Here is an 18,974-nt window from a genome sequence, read left to right on the forward strand (position 1 = left end):
AAAGGCACGAACTACAGCATTGGCGAAGACTTTTCCGCTTCCGTCCGTAACACTCGCAAAAATCTTGTAGCCTATGCCAGATCGGTATCCGATAAGTTCTCCCTGCGCTTCAAAACTTTGCACATTGGTCCGAAACGCTACACATTCGATGAAGCTTCACAAACAGTAAAAGAAGTGAAATAGCAATCATCTCACCGTCAATCGACTGGCCATTCTAAGCATGTTCAACAACAAGCACTTTCATTGTCAGCTATTTTTTCTAACGTGCGCAGCTTCATTTCAAAACGCGACATTATTTCAAATATCGTCTCATCTTCCGCCAGCAACCTACTAATCTTGACGGAAACGTGGCTAAACAGCGACATCTGTGATAGTGAAGTCCTTGCTGACTTGCCTGATTTCCGCATCTTCCGCAAGGATCGCCCAGATAGGAGGGGAGGGGGAGCACTGATTGCAACCAGACATGAACTATCATGTACGACCATTAATATTTCATCAGACATAGAAATGTTATGGGTCTTATGTCACGCTTTACCTCAGTCCGTTTTGATTGGCGTTTGCTAGAGGCCTCCTAACAGTCCGAATTTCCCCACAAAACTAAATAATGCAATAAATGAAATTAAAACGAAGCATCCAAACACCTGTACTCTTTTATTTGGAGACTTCAACTTCCCGAGTATTGATTGGCATAATCTAACTACCACAGGTAACAGAGATGCTAACGAATTTCTTGATGTTTGCCTTAATTTTAGTCTTGTTCAAATTATATCGGAGCCAACCCGTGTAACTGAGGACTGCGCTAACATTCTCGACCTAATATTAACGGATAATCCGGAATACGTTCATACCATCACGCATCTACCAGGCGTCAGCGATCACCAAGTCATACAAGCCGACTTCACGATTAAACCATTTTCACGGACAACTAGCAAACCTACCATCCGGCTTTATGATAAAGGAAACTATAATGCCATAAATAATGAACTTCGCACATTCTTACCCCGTTTTCAGTCTGACTTTAATCAAAGAACTATCCACGATAACTGGTACTTGTTTAAGACAAAAATTGAAGGTTTGTTTGACAGGTTTATTCCGAGCATAAATATAAGAACTAACCCCCTAAACCCTTGGTTCACAAACACACTCAAACGCCTTGAAAACAAAAAGAAGCGTCTTTTTCGTTCAGCCAAGTTGCGGCCTAGTCAGAACGCTTGGGACAAGTATTATGCAGCTGAAAAAATTTACCTACAAAATGTGCGAGAAGCCAAGCACTCTTTCTTTCATTATGACCTGCCAAACATGTTGTCTACTAACCCCCGTAGGTTCTGGCAAGTCATTAATCCCCAGAATACACGCACAATTTCCCTCACCGATGCATCAGGTGAAACTATCTGTGAATCCGAATGCGCCAACATTTTTAACGCAGCCTTTTCATCCGCGTTTACTAATGAAACCGACCCGGTTGTTTCTCCAAACCCCGCAATTATTCAGGAGACAATGCCTTCACTTGTATTTTCTTCAGAAGAAATTTTGTCCCTAATAGAAAACTTAAAGTTTTCATCCTCTGCTGGCATTGACAACATCAACGCTAAGATACTGCAGAACACCAAAGATACATGTTCATCTCTGTTGTGCATGTTATTCACTCAGTCACTCCTCACAGGCCAACTGTCCAAAGAATGGAAACAAGGGAAGGTCGTTCCAGTCCACACATCAGGTAACAGACTCGCCTCTAAATTACCGTCCCATTTCTCTAACTAGTATTCCCTGCAAAATCATGGAACACGTCATCTATACTCACATCATGGCATTTCTCGACTCGAATAACTTTTTCAATCCTGCCCAGCACGGGTTTCGCCGTGGTTACTCCTGCGAGACTCAGCTTGCCGCTTTCTTACACGATCTGCACTCTAACCTTGATTGTAATCTTCAGTCTGAAGTAATATATTTAGATTTTGCTAAAGCCTTTGATAAAGTGCCCCATAAACGCCTTCTTGTAAAGCTTTCCCGCTTAAATTTTGACCCTAATATACTGAAGTGGATTGAAGAATTCTTGACTAATCATTCACAATTCGTCACCATTAATAATAGGAATTCTAATTCAGTCTCTGTAACATCAGGCGTCCCACAGGGATTCGTGCTCGGCCCGCTACTTTTCCTAATATACATAAATGATTTACCATTAAACGTAACATCTAGCATACGTATGTTCGCGGATGACTGTGTGATATATCGTGCTATTACTTCCACCGCTGACCAATCTTCTCTTCAAAGTGATCTTAATGCAGTCCAGGACTGGTGTAACGAGTGGCTAATGGAACTTAACCCGCGTAAGTGTAAATATTTGTCCATTCACCGTCGCCGTAATTCTCTCCTATTTCCTTACGTAATATCTGAAGTTCCGGTCGAACTAGTTCATTCGTACAAGTATTTAGGAGTAACACTTTCGAGCGATCTTTCCTGGAATCCTCATGTTACTAACCTAATATCATCCGCGAACAGGACGTTAGGATTTCTAAAACGCCATCTACATCATGCTCCTCAACATGTAAAATTGTTGGCCTACAAATCATTTGTCAGGTCAAGACTAGAATTTGCATCGCCTATTTGGAATCCTCATCAGGCATACCTAATTAATGATCTTGAATCTGTACAAAATCGCGCCGCTCGTTTCATCCACTCGTCATATTCCTTTGACGTCAGCGTTTCCTCCTTAAAAACTGCATCCGCATTATCCCCCTTATCGCTCCGTCGTCGCATTGCCAGCCTATATTTATTTCACAAATTCTTTCATAGCCCTATGCGCATCGCACTTTATATCCTTCCCCCTACACGCATATCTCACCGCACCCGCCATCAGCTACAGGTTGCCCGTCCACGCTCACGCACTGTCACGTTTTCAAATTCTTTTTTTCTTCGCACAGCTGCAGACTGGAACGGCCTTCCTAACGAAGTTGCTGTCATTATGTGCCCATCCAAGTTCATCGAAAATGTAAAAAACTTCCTGTTATTGTGACTATCTATTTTTATTCTTGCCACCCCTTATGTAAAGCTCCATTTATTGGAGCCTTTAAGGTAATAAAATGAAATGAAATGAAATGAAAGAAGACAGGCGCGTCGTCAACGCCTCGTTCAAGAATAGAGCTCGCACGCTCGGTGCCTGACGCTCGACCAACAGACCTGTGCGTTTATCATCCCTCTGGCTTCGTAATTGAACCGCGTTACAGAGTGTTTATTATTTATTTCATAATATTTTGTCGCTAGAAGAAAGAAAAGAGAGCACAATAACTCTGCTGTCTTCGCCCTAGCCGACGGCTGATGCCAAGGATGCGGGGCAATAGGGCAAAACGTGAACAGAATAGGAAAACGTACAGAGACGGAGAAACCGCAAGGAGAAGTAACGACGGGTCCCATTTACAGCTGAAATATCTACAAAAGCCGCACTTGCAGCTCCACAGGCGTGCAGCACTCTCCACGGCAAGACGGTCACGTGCAGCCGCGGATACAAAGGCGCAGTTTCAAAGACACACAGGTTGCCACGGACATGACATACTTAAAGGGACACTAAAGCGAAACAATAAATCAGTTTAGAATAATGGAGCATTGCTTGAGAACCCTGCAGGCAGTCATTTCAATAAAATAGTTTGATTATTAGATGACAAAATGAAGGTCCAAGTATCAGTATTTGAATTTCGCGCCGAAACCCCAGCGCCGGTACGTCAGCGTGACGTCAGAGATTCCAAAGTATGTTTTCGCATTTGGGTCGCGTTGGCTGAATAAAGGTTCCCGAAACTTACCATGTTTAATATTGGTTCCTTTAGAACACAATGTAGTCAGTCTGTACCGCTATATATAATTAGTAGACCCTAGAAGATGCCATCAAAATCCAAAACGTCACAGCCCCTAGGTGCGGGAACTCAAGTAGGCGTCGCCACCCGTATTTCGTTCTTGCCACGGAGGAAGGAAACTCAGGAAAGGCCCTGACGTCGCTCTTTGTGAAGCGAAAGTGAAGCCGGAAGTTGGCGTTGCTCATGGCGTTGCTCCGCCTATCGGGCCAGCTCTTCTCTCTTGTTTACATTTCTCGCGAAACCACGCCGCGCTGCGCGCAACCGTGCTGCTCGGACCCGGGCGCTCCGCAGCAATACTAAACAATCGTTTGCACGTTAGCATGATTCCGCCAAAGAGGGCAAAATTTCCCGCGGATATTCCTTCATCCGTTGCCATTGCCGTGGCGCGGTACATTGCGTACAGCGTTGCATGCGCGTACATTACACGAACTTTAGTTCCTCCTGTCCCACCTGGCCACAGCAACAACGGGTAGAGCACGGTCCAGATAACGCCGCGCAACGAAACACGGAGACCAACGCAAATCTGCCCGCACGGCGCCTTTGCCACGGTACGAAACCTACGGAGCAACACGTGTGAGCGCACAGAACGATAATAAAGCCGCCATTGTGGCCCGAAAGGCGGGGCCACTACAGCAAAGAAATAAAAAAAGCAGCAAAAAAGAGGAGAACCTACTACGTCATTTCCTCCACACTTTTCTACTAGCGCGCGCGGAGGGAGTAGGGCCTCTCCAGGGTAGCACACTCTCAAGTTCAACAAATGGCCACAGAGGGCGAAAAAATCGACCGCGCGCCGCTGCTAACAAAGCCAGCGTAGTAGCATCACTTCGGGATGCTTACGTTAGTTCCAACATTTCCCGGGAGAGGCGTCGTAATAAGCGCAATTTTATCTTACAAACTTTCTCTTACAATTACCGAAGCATTTTTGTTACATAAAAAACAGGGCAAAATTATCATTGCTAATTAGATATTGTACTCTTTGTCAGTAAGTTTATTGTTTCTTCGTCATTATAAACGCAAATAGCGTTCAGCATCATCGATCTTTCACGTGACCTCTGGCCTGGATTTAAAATTTTTACCGGTATTTTCGAGTGCACGGCGGCACGGATTCATTCGTTCGCACACTCAGACTGGTTGCTTTTTTGTTTCTAAAACTAGTTTTTTGCGCTTCGATGTCTCGCGTTATTTAACTTGGGGTGAAGTTACGTGTTTGCAACCGGACATGTAAGCCCAGAAGTTGGGTTTCGGTCGTGAGCCATTCGGAACACGTCTGCACCGAAACGGGAGCTGGATTTTGCTGCGGCTGGCAACGGCAATAACGGTGAGTCGTTTAACACCGCTGCTTGAATCGTTATATAACATCTGTCTCATTAACTTCCAGGCGGGCACAAGTTAACGCACAAGTCAGGATCTCAGTTGCTGTTTCCTAAATAAACATTTACTTGCGAGGCTGTCGTTATACACACACAACCAGGAAAGAAAGGGCGATATCGGAACGCGCGTCTCATTTTTCATCTTATTGTAGCCGTGGTCGTAGGTGACTGAGTAGCCTTATCAATATACATATTAAACTTCTTTTTCGAGTCCGCCGGCAACTTCTTTCGTCCACAAAACCGAATAATCCTTTGGTAAAATGAAGTGAAAGTACAGAATTTAATGTATTAAACAGTTGCACGCATGATAATTCACCCATATTTCGTACTTGTTGGTTCCAAATGTTCTTGCTGTTCAGTTTCGTTTACCGTAGGGCATTTATTTTCGCAGTAGTGAAGCGGTGCATCACGTTCGTGCAGAAAAATAATGCATCAGTTCTAATAAATTCATGACTTTCATGCATTTGCTTGTGGAACCAGCAGTGTGATCTCTTCTAGTGTATAAATGAACGCACAAATGTTCTCATTTGTGATCTTAATAATACTTAAGCTGTTGACATGCATTATAGTTAGGCAGACATCAATTTTATGGACAATAGCAATATTTATTTAACATGCTGCTTAAGCACCCTAGAACAGACAGTGCACATTTGCATGTGTTCTGTAGTCGCAAACCATTACAATGTATATATGTCACACCTTTTTGCATTTCATATTGCAAAATTGTGCTTTTTCAGTTCCTGATTCAGTCAACATTTCTATTCCAGACATGTACTAATGAGGACGGCACCAGTACAAAGCAACACACTCCACGTACTAAACAGAAGCTATTGCCTGCTACAACAAGGCCATTTTGTGGACGTTGGCTGCTACTGCAAGGTAAACAACACCTGGTGCAGAAATAAATAATGCTTGACATATGCTGTATTGCCTTGCTAGTCTTGAGATACATGTCATTTGTTTGCAGCATATATGAATGTTTGTTCATATTCATGGTTCAGTATAATTGGTTCGAACATAAATGAAAACACACATGAGTTTGCTTAATCTGTGCTGTATCTCATGTGTCACCCTTCTGCCCCAACAGAGTCTATGCCAAGCACATCTTGGTCATCACAGGAGCTCCTATCTACACCAACAGGAAGGGGCTGGAGCCAAATTTCCAAGGCTTTTACACCACAAAGAAGCGCATGCAGAAGAATTTTGATGAAACATCAAGTCGGCAAAAGACTGTGTCAAGACAGAAAAGAGTTTGAGCCACCATGCCACAAGCACGGACATTTGGCTGAGTCATCCAGGTAGCTCAAAAATGACTTTCTATAAATTCTTCGTCTTCAGATGCACCTGCAACTTCTGACCAAGCAAGGACGATGCTGGCCAAAAGAGTTCCGTCAGTTTGCCTTAATCAGCTTCCTGGCCATGCAAATTCCATTTGTGCTAAGTGTAATTTTTCTTCTATAAATGCAAGCTTTTTCATTTCCCATTCTCGTTAGAGATCATTCACGCTCATCCAAACATAAAGGTCAACCGATTCTTCGCTAATACTTAATGTCGCTCACTGTCTAGTAGCCTAACATATCTGTAGCAGTATCTTCTAGCGTATGTTGTCATGCACAATTCCTCTCCTGAAATAGCTGATGCAGCATTGACATGTGTCTTGCATTAACCTATGCACCATGTGCTATGCACCATTTTACTTTTCTTGATGTTTTTAGCCTTCAATGCTTGCAGAGCAGAGTGGCTTCTCTCTTCAATACAAGCTTTCTCACTTTCCATATTCCTAGTCTCGTTGATGATTGCTCTTCTTCCTCGATAGCCTGAGTCTTTGCGCAAGCTACACTGAAGTGATTGATTGCAGAATCTGGTTTTACTGCCCAACTTGGTTGTGGTAGCCGTGTTACGTTTCTCAGATGTGGGGGTCTGGTTAGTTGCATTGGTAAGCAGTCTCTCAAGGTAAGCATTTCCTCCTGCAGTCCACACAGCGACATAGACTCCCAGTATACACACACCGTAACTGGTGCGCCCCGTTCGTTCTTTCCTGCTGCAGTCATGGGCAGTTTGTGCTTGTGGCCTACCTCGGCCATGATTTACTCAAAACGGAGACCAGCATATGTGCTTACATGGTTCGAAGTGTATGAAGTTGATAGCCGTATGGGTGGAAAGGCCCGCAACAATGGCTGCCGAAGGTGATGCCCACAAAAGCAACTTGTCCACATTGAGACAAAGTGGGACACAAAGTGTGAGCCACACATCAGTGGCCCTCGAAGGAAAATAAATGTGCAGGTTGGAAAGGAGTTAACGCTAAAATGCCGGGTAGTCCATGTCGCTGTGTTGGCTGCGGCAGCAGATGCCTGCGTCACCTGATCGCTTCGCAATGGAAGTTGCTCATCTTCAACGGCAACTGTTGGTTCAAATAGGTGCGAGGCTCCGTCCAATCTGTTTGTACCGCTGGTTGTCGCACGTTACCAGGCCACCACATGCGACAAAGGCAAGCATTACGCCTGTAAGATTGTTCGTAGCCAATGTATGATGTATTGTCTGAACCTCATGCGGTGACTGATTGCTGTTTAATTTCGATGCTATGTCACTTGGTTACGGTTGCAGTGTTATCTTTTTGGAATATTGCGGCCTGGTCGGTTGCACTGGGAAGCAATCTCTCGAAGTAAGCATTTGCTCCTGCAGCCTGCACAGCTACATAGACTCCTAATTTACACACACCGTGAATTGTGCTCCCCGTTCACCCTTTCCTGCTGCAGCCATGGGCAAATTGTGCCTCTGGCCTTTCTCGGCTGCGATTAAGCATGAAAGGAGACCAGAATACGTGCTTACATGGTCGGACGTGCATGAAATTGGGTGGAAAGGCCCGCAAAAGTGGCCGATGAAGGTGATGCCCACGAAAGCGACTTGTCCATATTGAGACAATGTGGGACACCAAGTGAGAGGCACACATTAGCGGCCTCCGAAAGAAAAGAAACATGCAGGTTGGAAAGGAGTCGATGCTAAAATGATGGGTTGTCCATGTCGCTGTGTAGGCTGCGGCAGCAGATGCCTGCGTCACCCGATTGCTTCGCACTGCAAGTTGCTCATCTTTAACAGCGACTGTAGCTGCAAACAGGTGGCACACTGTCCAATCTGTTTCCGCTGCTGGTTGTCGCTCGTTACTAGACCACCACGTGTGACGAAGGCAGGCACTACGCCTGTAGGTAGGCGGCTGAATGTACCCTAAGAGACCCGTGTATGTGAATGCTCACTGTTGCCATATGGTTCCTAGCCAATGTATAATGCATTGTCTGAACCTTATGTGGTGATTGATTGCTGTTCAATTTCGATGTTATCTCACTTGGTTATGGTCGCCGTGTTATGCTTCTCGAATGTGACGGCCTGGTCAGTTGCATTGGAAAGCAGTCTCTCGAAGTAAGCATTCGCTCCTGCAGCCTGCACAGCGACATAGACTCCCAATTTACACACACCGTGATTTGTGCTCCCCATTCACCCTTTCCTGCTGCAGCCATGGGCAATTTGTGCCTCTGGCCTTTCTCAGCAGCGATTAAGCATGAACGGAGACCAGCATACGTGCTTACATAGTCCGACGCGTATGAAGTTGATAGCCACATGGTTGGAAAGGCCCGCAAAAGTAGCTGATGAAGGCGATGCCCACGAAAGCGACTTGTCCATATTGAGACAATGTGAGACACCAAGTGTGAGCCACACATTAGCGGCCCCCGAAAGAAAAGAAATGTGCAGGTTGGAAAGGAGTGAGCGGCTAAAATCCGGAGTAGTCCATGTCGCTGTGTAGGCTGCGCCAGCAGATGCCTGCGTCACCCGATTGCTTCGCAATGCAATTTGGGCATTTTTAACGGCGACTGTCGCTGCGAACAGGTGGCACACTGTCCAATCTGTTTCCGCTGCTGGTTGTCGCTCGTTAACCTGACCACCACGTGCGACGACGACGGTGGGCCGTTTACGAGCTCGCGTCAATGATTCCAGCGTATCTCGACATGCAAATTTTATTTCTGCTATTGCACGAGAATGTACACTGCTTGTCTTCTGCCAATAAAGTCGCACGTTCTGTTCACTCACTTGTGGCTTGTTTGTATGGGCGTCAGTAGAGGCTCTTGGCAATTAGAACGCACCAGCTACGCGGCAGCGAAGGCATTGAGGCATGCCGCATAGCCGGCAGGACAAGCACGGCGCGTACCAGCGTACGCGACCGGCGAAAAACGGCCATATTGGATTTTGTTCTAAAAAAAAAAAAAGTGTACTTCCGCTTGCGGATTAAGCAACGTCATCTGGCGTCCACCTAAGTAAGTTCCATGCGCTGCCGCTGTTTATTTTCGAACCACTGGGAAAGGTACAGTTTCCCTTCTCTAAGTTGGTTCTTTATTCTATGGATTCTCCTCAGTTTCCTTCCTCCATGGTTCTTGCGCTTTTTCTGTCTTACCAAACGTCTTATCGTTGTAAGAGTGGTGTTTTTGGTGTTGTAGAACGGTAATTTACTGATGCAGAAGAAATCATTTTTCACTTAAGTGTCCCTTTAACGGAGAACGGCATAGGTCAAGTACAGGATCACAGTCACAGGGGGAGTCGCGAACGCCGCCGTAAAAAGTGCCCACACCCATTCGGAGGCGCGGCACCAGCCTTCCAAAGCAGCGGGCGGGAGTAGCGGAGCGAGCGCCCGCAGCGCCCACGTCAAAGGAACTTTAACGCCCACGGCGCTGTCTCGCCATCTGTGAACAGTGCGTAGCACTAAACGAAGAAGCGCTCAGACGTGGCCGCGCGCGCATTTTGAAGTCACTCTCAAGGGATTGGTTGTTATGTTCCTACAAAAGCCGCCGTAAAACCATGTATAACGTAGCCTACTTAAAAGGAAATTGTTTACTACTACTTTTTTTAAGGAAAGGCTTTCATTTTCACGTGACAAGATCATAGACAGAGCAATGACTCGCCCGACGCATGACCGATTCACCGTTTACGTGTTAGTCATGTACAACGCCACTTACTAAACACGGGATAGACCTTCACCACACTGATCCAGCGAGGAAAGCAGATTTTCTTGTTGTAGCATATAGCGAACTTATAGACCCGTTTCGTGCTTACAAACAGAGCTCCCGAAAGACTTCCGGTTAAGCCCTAAGTAGCGACATATGTTACAATAGCCTATAAACTTATAGGGCCCTCCAGCTGGCACCAGTTTTGCTGCAGAGTTAGAACGTTTGACAGGTGAATTGTAGTGTTAAGTGCAACAAAAAAAGCCCCTACATGAGCTTGATGTTCAGCGCACGTTCCTTATATCTGAAAACACCAAGAATATGTGCCTGGAGTATACTATGCGACAAAATACTTATTTTTTCTTGGCTAACTGGACTGTCGAAGTTGGCTAACCGGAAGTTCCCTGGGGTCATGAACGCACTGCTGCCACATCGCGGATGCAAAAGGTCTATACGTAACGAATTACCTGTGATTACTTACTTCTGATCAATTACGTTTCTTAGTACTTTTGTAACATAACGCGCACTTTGTTGACTCGGTAACGCTATCTGTAATTCAATTACTTTTTTAGTAACTAATTAGGTGTAACGAATTACATTTTTCACGAAACAAGCTGTATACCAGGAAACGCAGCTTTGAGCACTTAAAATTTGGCGGCAACTACAGTGTTCAAAAGGGATGAAAACATATAACTGGGTTATCTCTTTTCCACAATCAGCGTCCTGCAGCTACGCCTCATACACCTGTACATGACAGACTTGACGATTTACACACCTCTCTTGGAAGTCCAATCTCTCAGCGTTTCTCTTATAAGTTTGTCGCTCTCTCCTGGAAGCGCTTTTAAGCGGCCTTCGAAGTCGGTAAAAGCTGCTTTTGACATTGACTGTGTTCTTTCCTTTTGCGGGGGGGGGGGGGGGGGTATTGTTTCCTTAAAATAATAAGTCTTAAAATTGTGACGACTGCTTACATAACAACTGTACTTGTTTTTTTTATACTGTTTACTTGCCTTTTGGTAATCGTGCTTTGAAAACGTACAGTGATTTGAAAGCAACGATGACTTCACAATGCAGCGACGCCAAACCTATAGGCTACAGTAATGACTGCAGAGCAAGAAATGCGACCTAGAGCGGGCGATTGTTAAACGCAATTGCAGGTTAAACGGAACAAGGGACTCTGAATGTGTGTGTGCGTGTGTGTGTGTGTGTGTGTGTGTGTGTGTGTGTGTGTGTGTGTGTGTGTGTGTGTGTGTGTGTGTGTGTGTGTGTGTGTGTGTGTGTGTGTGTGTGTGTGTGTGTGTGTGTGTGTGTGTGTGTGTGTGTGTGTGTGTGTGTGTGTGTGTGTGTGTGACGAATTTTGTCGCGTAGAATCTAGCAGCTTGAAACAATGCCAATTCCACCCTTGATGTTTGCGCCAACGAAGGCGGAAATGAAGCGTTGGAAAAGCCGGAAAATCACTGTTGCGAAAAAACCCGGTATTATTCGGCTATTAGGGCGCGGTCGACCTATGTTGAAGTTGACAGAGGATGAAGATTTGGTGCACGCATTAATCATATTTCCGTTTATCTCTAGTGACGGCAAGACGATAGCCGAAGTAAAGATTGACCAGGTCGCATGGAAGCATAAGTGTTTCCATGCGACCTAGTCAATCAATCCGTTATATAAGACTTCCGCTGATTTGGACTTGTAGCTGGTCCCTGCCGAGTCCGAATCATCGGTCGGCAACTTTACCGGTTCTAGGATAATGTTTTAAACGCTAAGCATATTGTCGGTTTGTCTGTCTGTCTGTCTGTCTGTCTGTCTGTCTGTCTGTCTGTCTGTCTGTCTGTCTGTCTGTCTGTCTGTCTGTCTGTCTGTCTGTCTGTCTGTCTGTCTGTTTGCTTGCTTGCTTGCTTGTTTGTTTGTTTGTTTGTTTGTTTGTTTGTTTGTTTGTTTGTTTGTTTGTTTGTTTGTTTGTTTGTTTGTGTGCGTGTGCGAGTATATGCGGTGTGTGTGCGTGTTCGTTTGTTTTAACTAGCTGCTACATTCACTTCTTTATGCTACACCTTTCTGATAACAGTATTACTGTACAGACTCGTGTGAGGCCCGCACGTGTGCAAGGGCCGCACCCCCAACTTGGCAGCCCAAAATCTGGGAAAAAGAAATTTCCAGCGGAGAAGCAATCGCGTTCGGTGCCCCGATGCCGCGCGCGCGTTTCAGCGAATTTTCGCGCGCTGCTTACTTCCGCGTGCCGCTGCTAGATGGAAAAGGCTGCGCGTAGACCTCTGATGCAACAGCGCGTCCGGGGTGAAGGCTGCGCCGGAACCATTTTGACCAAAAGGTTCAGTCCCGTGTAAGGGCCGCACCTCGTCAAAATTGTGAGAAAAAAAAAAGAAGTGCGGCCCTTACACGAGTCTATACGATAAGATCGAGGCTGTGTGACAGATAGTGCAGCACCCCTGCACGTCTTGCTCGGTAAACGGAACTGCTGTTTATCGGAACAAATCTTGCCGGTCACTTGAAATTCCGTTTAGCGAGATTCGACTATTAAATCCGTGCACTCTGCACCTTGCTCAATCAACAATAAAATAAAACCAAAGGAATTGAGTTTAAGATGTAAGGAAAGAAAACAGCACATGCAGGCACTGTACCGTACCAGTAGAGTATGTCGTCGGCATCGTGTCGCTCGTAGCGCACCGTCTTGCAGAGGGCGCGGATGTTGGCCTCCTTGAGCGAGGAGACCGCCTCCAGGACGTGCATATACGAGTAGATGAGCTTCAGGTCCTGCGTAGTACAGTATAAACATTAGCAAAAGCCGGCCTGATACGAAATGGAGACGGAAAGGGATAAAAACAACAGCTTCGAGGAAGCCATCTGTAAACGGCAACACCAAACGGCAGACCAATTTAAGAGAACGAGTAAAACTGTAGCGAAACTTGCGTATCGAGACAGAGAGAAAATCTTATATCGCTCCGCGTCGTTTCACGTTTTCTGATACGATATTACCGCACCTCAGCGGTGATTCTACTCAGTTTTGCGGTAACATGGCTTGCTACGTTAGCTTTTTAAAAGTTTATTGTAGCTGCGCTCATTTTCATCAATTCCGGAATCAGTGCCTTCATGTTCATTATTTGCAATTTTCTAACCGGTTCCTTCGCACCACCCCTGCAAAGGAATAAATACTATAGCGAGAAATGAAAAACGATGACTAGCTAGGATGAGATCGGACAAAGCACTGTGCTCTCCCTCCGCGTCCTAGCCTTTGTCTTCGTTTGCTCGCGCTGAGCCTACTAGACTCTATGGCAGAAAATTTTCTGGAACAAAAATTTTTGGACCCTGGCCACATTCGTCGATGGCGCAGAAAGCTAAGTCGGGCACTACGGCAGTTTTTGAGGAACACCGGCATCAATGACCGATTATATTCCTGCTGTGTGCGCGCAGTGCTCATTCTTTCTCTTCCTCTTTGTTTTCTTTCCCTTACTCTCACGTGCAGGATAGCAAACCGGACGCTCGTCTGGTTAATATTTTTCCTTTTCCTCTCCTTGTTCTCTGTCGTTTCTCTCGATGCGTGTATAGATGGAATCGTGGTGTTAAACAGGCGGGAAAGTGCGCGGTCATTGTTAGTTTATATATAAGACGAGCGCACCTCGAGCGTACCGGAATCTTGGAGGAACGCTAACATAATGCTAATCCATTAGAAAGAGGACGCCAAAGACTTAAAAAATTATAGACCGATCAGCTTACTGTCCGTTGCCTACAAAGTATTCACTAAGGTAATCGCAAATAGAATCAGGAACACCTTAGACTTCTGTCAACCAAAGGACCAGGCAGGATTCCGTAAAGGCTACCCAACAATAGACCATATCCACACTATCAATCAGGTGATAGAGAAATGTGCGGAATATAACCAGCCGTTATATATAGCTTTCATTGATTACGAGAAAGCGTTTGATTCAGTCGAAACGTCAGCAGTCATGGACGCATTACGCAATCAGGGTGTAGACGAGCCGTACGCAAAAATACTGAAAGATATCTATAGCGGCTCCGCAGCCACCGTAGTCCTCCATAAAGAAAGCAACAAAATCCCAATAAAGAAACGAGTCAGGCAGGGAGATACGATCTCTCCAATGCTATTCACAGCGTGTTTACAGGAGTTATTCAGAGACCTGGTTTGGGAAGAATTGGGGATAAGAGTTAATGGAGAATACCTTAGAAACTTGCGATTCGCTGATGATATTGCCTTGCTTAGTAACTCAGGGGACCAATTGCAATGCATGCTCGCTGATCAGGAAAGGCAAAGCAGAAGGGTGGGTCTAAAAATTAACCTGCAGAAAACTAAACTAATGTTTAACAGTCTCGGAAGAGAACAGCAGTTTACGATAGGTAGCAAAGCACTAGAAGTGGTAAGGGAATACATCTACTTAGGGCAGGTAGTGACCGTGGATCCGGATCACGAGACTGAAATAATCAGAAGAATAAGAATGGGCTGGGGTGCGTTTGGCGGGCATTCTCAGATCATGAATAGCAGGTCGCCATTATCCCTCAAGAGAAAAGTGTATAACAGTTGTGTTTTACCAGTACTCACGTACGGGGCAGAAACCTGGAGGCTTACGAAAAGGGTTCTACTTAAATTGAGGACGACGCAACGAGCTATGGAAAGAAGAATGATGGGTGTAACGTTAAGGGATAAGAAAAGAGCAGATTGGGTGAGGGAACAAACGCGACTTAATGACATCTTAGTTGAAATCAAGAAAAAGAAATGGGGGGGGGGGGGGCATGGGCAGGACATGTAATGAGGATGGAAGATAACCGATGGTCTTTAAAGGTTACGGACTGGATTCCAAGGGAAGGAAAGCGCAGCAGGGGGTGGCAGAAAGTTCGGTGGGCGGATGAGATTAAGAAGTTTGCAGGGACGACATGGCCACAATTAGTACATGACCGGGGTAGTTGGAGAAGTATGGGAGAGGCCTTTGCCCTGCAGTGGGCGCAACCAGGATGATGATGATGATGAAATAAGACGAAGAACTAACCAATTTGATATACATCATACGCTTTCAATCACCTACAATTTACCCGCAGTGATGGTGCATAGTGGCTGTGGCGTAGCGCTGCTCAGCCCGAGGGCGCGAGAACGAATCCTGGCCGCGGAGGCCACATTTCGATGGGGGCGAAATGCAAGAACGCCCGTGTAACGTGCATTGGGTGCATTTTGACGAAACCTGGGTAGTCAAAATTAATCCGGATTTCCTCATTACGGCGTGCCCCATAATGGTATCGTGGTTTTGGCTCTGTTGCGTCTCGGATTAGCGTTTGGACCAGGAATCCTGCAGGCATAGGAATGAGTATGTCCGGGAGGTTTGTTTTACGGGTTTGTTTTACATATTTACACAACTCACAAGTGGCTCCGCGGATATGGGGGCCCGCTCCATGTCGGAGCACATTACTTGTCAGCACACACGTCAGCACACTCGAGAGATTCTTTTAAGGCAGTTCTTTTTCCCTAGTTCCCTACACAAGCGAATTCGGTGACCTTGTTGCGGCCAACTAGAATGGTCGTACTGTTCACAGCACTCCACCCATGGTGGCATCACCTTGCTGGATTTCGCCTCTGATGTCCAACTTTCAAACCCGCCTACGAAGCGATGACGAGGCAATCTGGAAAGAGGGGTCCATGATGTTTCCACGGATGTTGTCGACACTGCAGGCTCCTTGCTCTCCGTGACGGTCAGCTTGTCAGAGTCATGAGACTGGCCTTCACGGTTGTTGCTGCTTCCACGGAGTGCGGCGGTTGTTGTCGTCTTGAAGGGAACGTCTCTGTTTGTCCGTCAAAGTCGGCGTCGGGCCCCGTTGCCATCTAGGCGGGCGCTGGTGAACAGGCTGCCTCGTGGGAAGCACCCAAAGAATTCGCATTGCCGTTTTAGAACGCAACAGCTCGTAAAAATCCAGAATATTTTTTTTAACTTCCAATCTACTGAGGCAAATATGCTGACACCTGTAGGTCTATCATGAGGGGAACGTACATATTCCGGTTCAAGTCGCTTTGTGGGGTATTGGTAAAGCGGTGAAGTGTTGGCGGCACGCAAGATCGTAGTGAAGGTCATTATAAACTTAACATTCAAAAGTATATGCACGTATGACTGCTCAAGACACACCCTGGCTGTTCTCCTATTTGAGCTAAGATAGTGCGATGCGATGCTATATCACGCCGGTTGCTTCGCATAAGCCGTGGCTCATATATCAGTGACTACAAGTACTACAAGTAGTACTTGTAGTCACTGATAAAGTCAACACCACGCGCTCAAACAGACTTAGGTCTGCAGTGAGCGGCAATTAGACAATCTATACTTGGCATCTATATTGCTAAGCTCAGCTGGCCACAAGTTTCATGAACCGCTTCATTAAATACGTTCCAAACGCGCTACTTAAAACATTTGTAGGCTTTGTAAAGGTAATAACACTGACGGCACCAGCGTTCTGGTTGCTGTTTCTTGCTCTGCGGGCCCATCTATCTTTTCAGATCATCTCTCTCTCTCTCTCTCTCTCTCTCTTTCTCTCGCTCTCTCAGTTTTCATGAAAATTGAAGCGAAGCGTTTAGAAGTCTCAAAAATGAATGAATGAATGAATGAATGAATGAATGAATGAATGAATGAAATTCAAGAAAGGGTGGCTCCGTCGCCTATGCTAGGGTGCGGGAAGATTTGATCTTTTGCATCTTGGAACGTGTGCGATAAGCGTCAAGAAGCAGCTAGCGCGTTTTCTTTTCAAGAAACCAAGCGGTCGAGAGAAAAATGCTTAAAATGCTGAAATCAAGCTTCGAGTGGCTCCGACTAAAACAAATAATGGTGCGCATAATGCTGCGCCAAAAATCTCAGACACACTCCTCCGCCACCCCGCTCGCTGCGGCCTTTGTTTACACGGCTGAAACAACGAACACGACATTGCTGACGCTCTGACCTGTCGAGCAAAGGTAGACTAGGACAACACCCCGATCGATACGGTCGGCACAATTACGATATATATGCGACGTCCGGCAAGGTGCTGGCAAAAAACAGGTCATCCGTGTCATCAGAGGGTCCCAGGACCGCCCACTAGTAATGGATCAGGCTGATGGAAGCTTCGAGCCTATAGAAACGACGCCGCAACAGCTAAGAAAGGTAGAAAGCGATGAAACAAGCCAACGCGTTTCGGATACTTCCGGCTTATGGGTTTTGTGAAATGGAATGCTGGTGGATTGTTCACCTTCCCACGGGTGTTCACAAATTCGTATGTGCATGGAACGTAAGCAATAATCGCTACGAAAAAAGCCCGCTGCAATTGAGCTGGTGATCCCATTTAAACGCGTGACCTCCTCGTGTCGAGGTCACGCGCTCAAGCCTTTTGAAGTTAGCCACGCCGCAGATATAGTTTGGTGTGAGTTAACAAATTAACATTAACACTCCTCTATCACCTTGATCGCGCTGTTATATGCTTGTAATCGTTAAGGTTTTCCGCTCTTAAGGAGACCGTCCGTCATGTTGCTATCCCTGCACTGGATTGATAGAGTGAGAAAAACAACCCTTGAAGAGTAAAGCAGAGACAGTTCGAAGGAAGCGCTATAGACGATGCACCTGCTTTTCTCCAATATCTTGAATTGAGCTAGTTGCTCATGCATTGAGCAGTTGGTGCCAGTGTTGCACTTGTTTCGTCCCCATGTCTCGCCGTCGAGGGTTTTCGCCTGCTCTTTTATTACATTTTCAAGCTACGAAAATATTTACCTGATAAAATGTCGAACGCTATACATTTAGGAAATAGATAATCACTCACCAAACGCAGCGAGTGTTATTATTATCATTATTAGTTATGGAAACATACAAGGACACAAAGGAAAGAGGGAGGGAGGGAGCTGACAATTGCCACCGAGAGGGGCACAGCTCCTTCCTATTCTTTCTGGAGGAGGGAATGAAAAGAGGAGATGAGGAGAAGAAGATAGGAAACAAAGAACTGGGAAAGAAAGTAGGAAATAAACAAATGACAGAGACACGCACAAAAGGAAGTAGGAACACGGAAAAAAAAATGTCTATAAACAGGAGGCCAAATCAGTTTTCTGCATGAAAGTTAGGCCTGGTCTGGTCACGTTGAGCAGCTCTCCCTCTCGAAAACAGGCAATTGTCAAGGGCCGTACACTTGAGTCCAATCATTCCATATTCCTTTGTTAGTAGTGCACGTTGTGTGACGAATGCGGGACACTCCAATATAAGATGTTCAAGTGTCAACCAACCCAAAAGAAGCCAGAACTTAAAGCTGACTTTGCCTATACACAAATGTGATATGCAACAGAGCCAACAAAATTGTGTGGCGGAGCCTTTCAAGAAAGTTAAAATTGCGAGTTGCTTGTAAACAGATTAATTAGAGACTAATTTAGCTTCTGGTTATACATAACAGCAACGATATAAGGACAGACTGCAAGAGGCGAGAATCAAGTGTCAAGAGGGATGAAAAATTACTCAAGCGCCAACTGAAGCTGATGTCCAAACAAGACAAGAGGATGGAGACGTGACGAGATCGACAGTGATCGAACAATGAATATTTAGGGTTGGCGCCAACTTTTCGACAAGGGGACTAGTCGAAACGTTCGCTTCAGCCTGAGACATCTCTCGCTCAACCACTGAAGTATCATGGTCCTCTACAAAGACATTTTGAACAAATTAGCCATCAGTTCGAAAAAAAAAAAGAATAAGACACCGGGGAAAGAGCTAAAACTTACAATAATTAATAAAACTAGGAAAATAATCTGTAAAATTGCAGAAGGGTTG

At 45.6% G+C, this 18,974-nt stretch overlaps 1 protein-coding gene across 2 annotated transcripts in view; it reads right to left on the minus strand.

Annotated features, from left to right (window-relative positions):
* The window catches only part of LOC142575591 (rap guanine nucleotide exchange factor 2-like), a 716,743-nt gene that overhangs the window by 613,621 nt on the left and 84,148 nt on the right, over nt 1–18,974 (minus strand). For both annotated transcript variants that reach the window (XM_075685076.1, XM_075685111.1), the window contains exon 3: nt 12,839–12,966. In XM_075685076.1, coding sequence (XP_075541191.1) covers nt 12,839–12,966 — 128 coding nt within the window. The remainder of the gene's footprint in view (nt 1–12,838; nt 12,967–18,974) is intronic.

The sequence above is a fragment of the Dermacentor variabilis genome, chromosome 1, assembly GCF_050947875.1.
Source record: "Dermacentor variabilis isolate Ectoservices chromosome 1, ASM5094787v1, whole genome shotgun sequence".
NCBI classification, from domain to species: Eukaryota; Metazoa; Arthropoda; class Arachnida; order Ixodida; family Ixodidae; genus Dermacentor; species Dermacentor variabilis.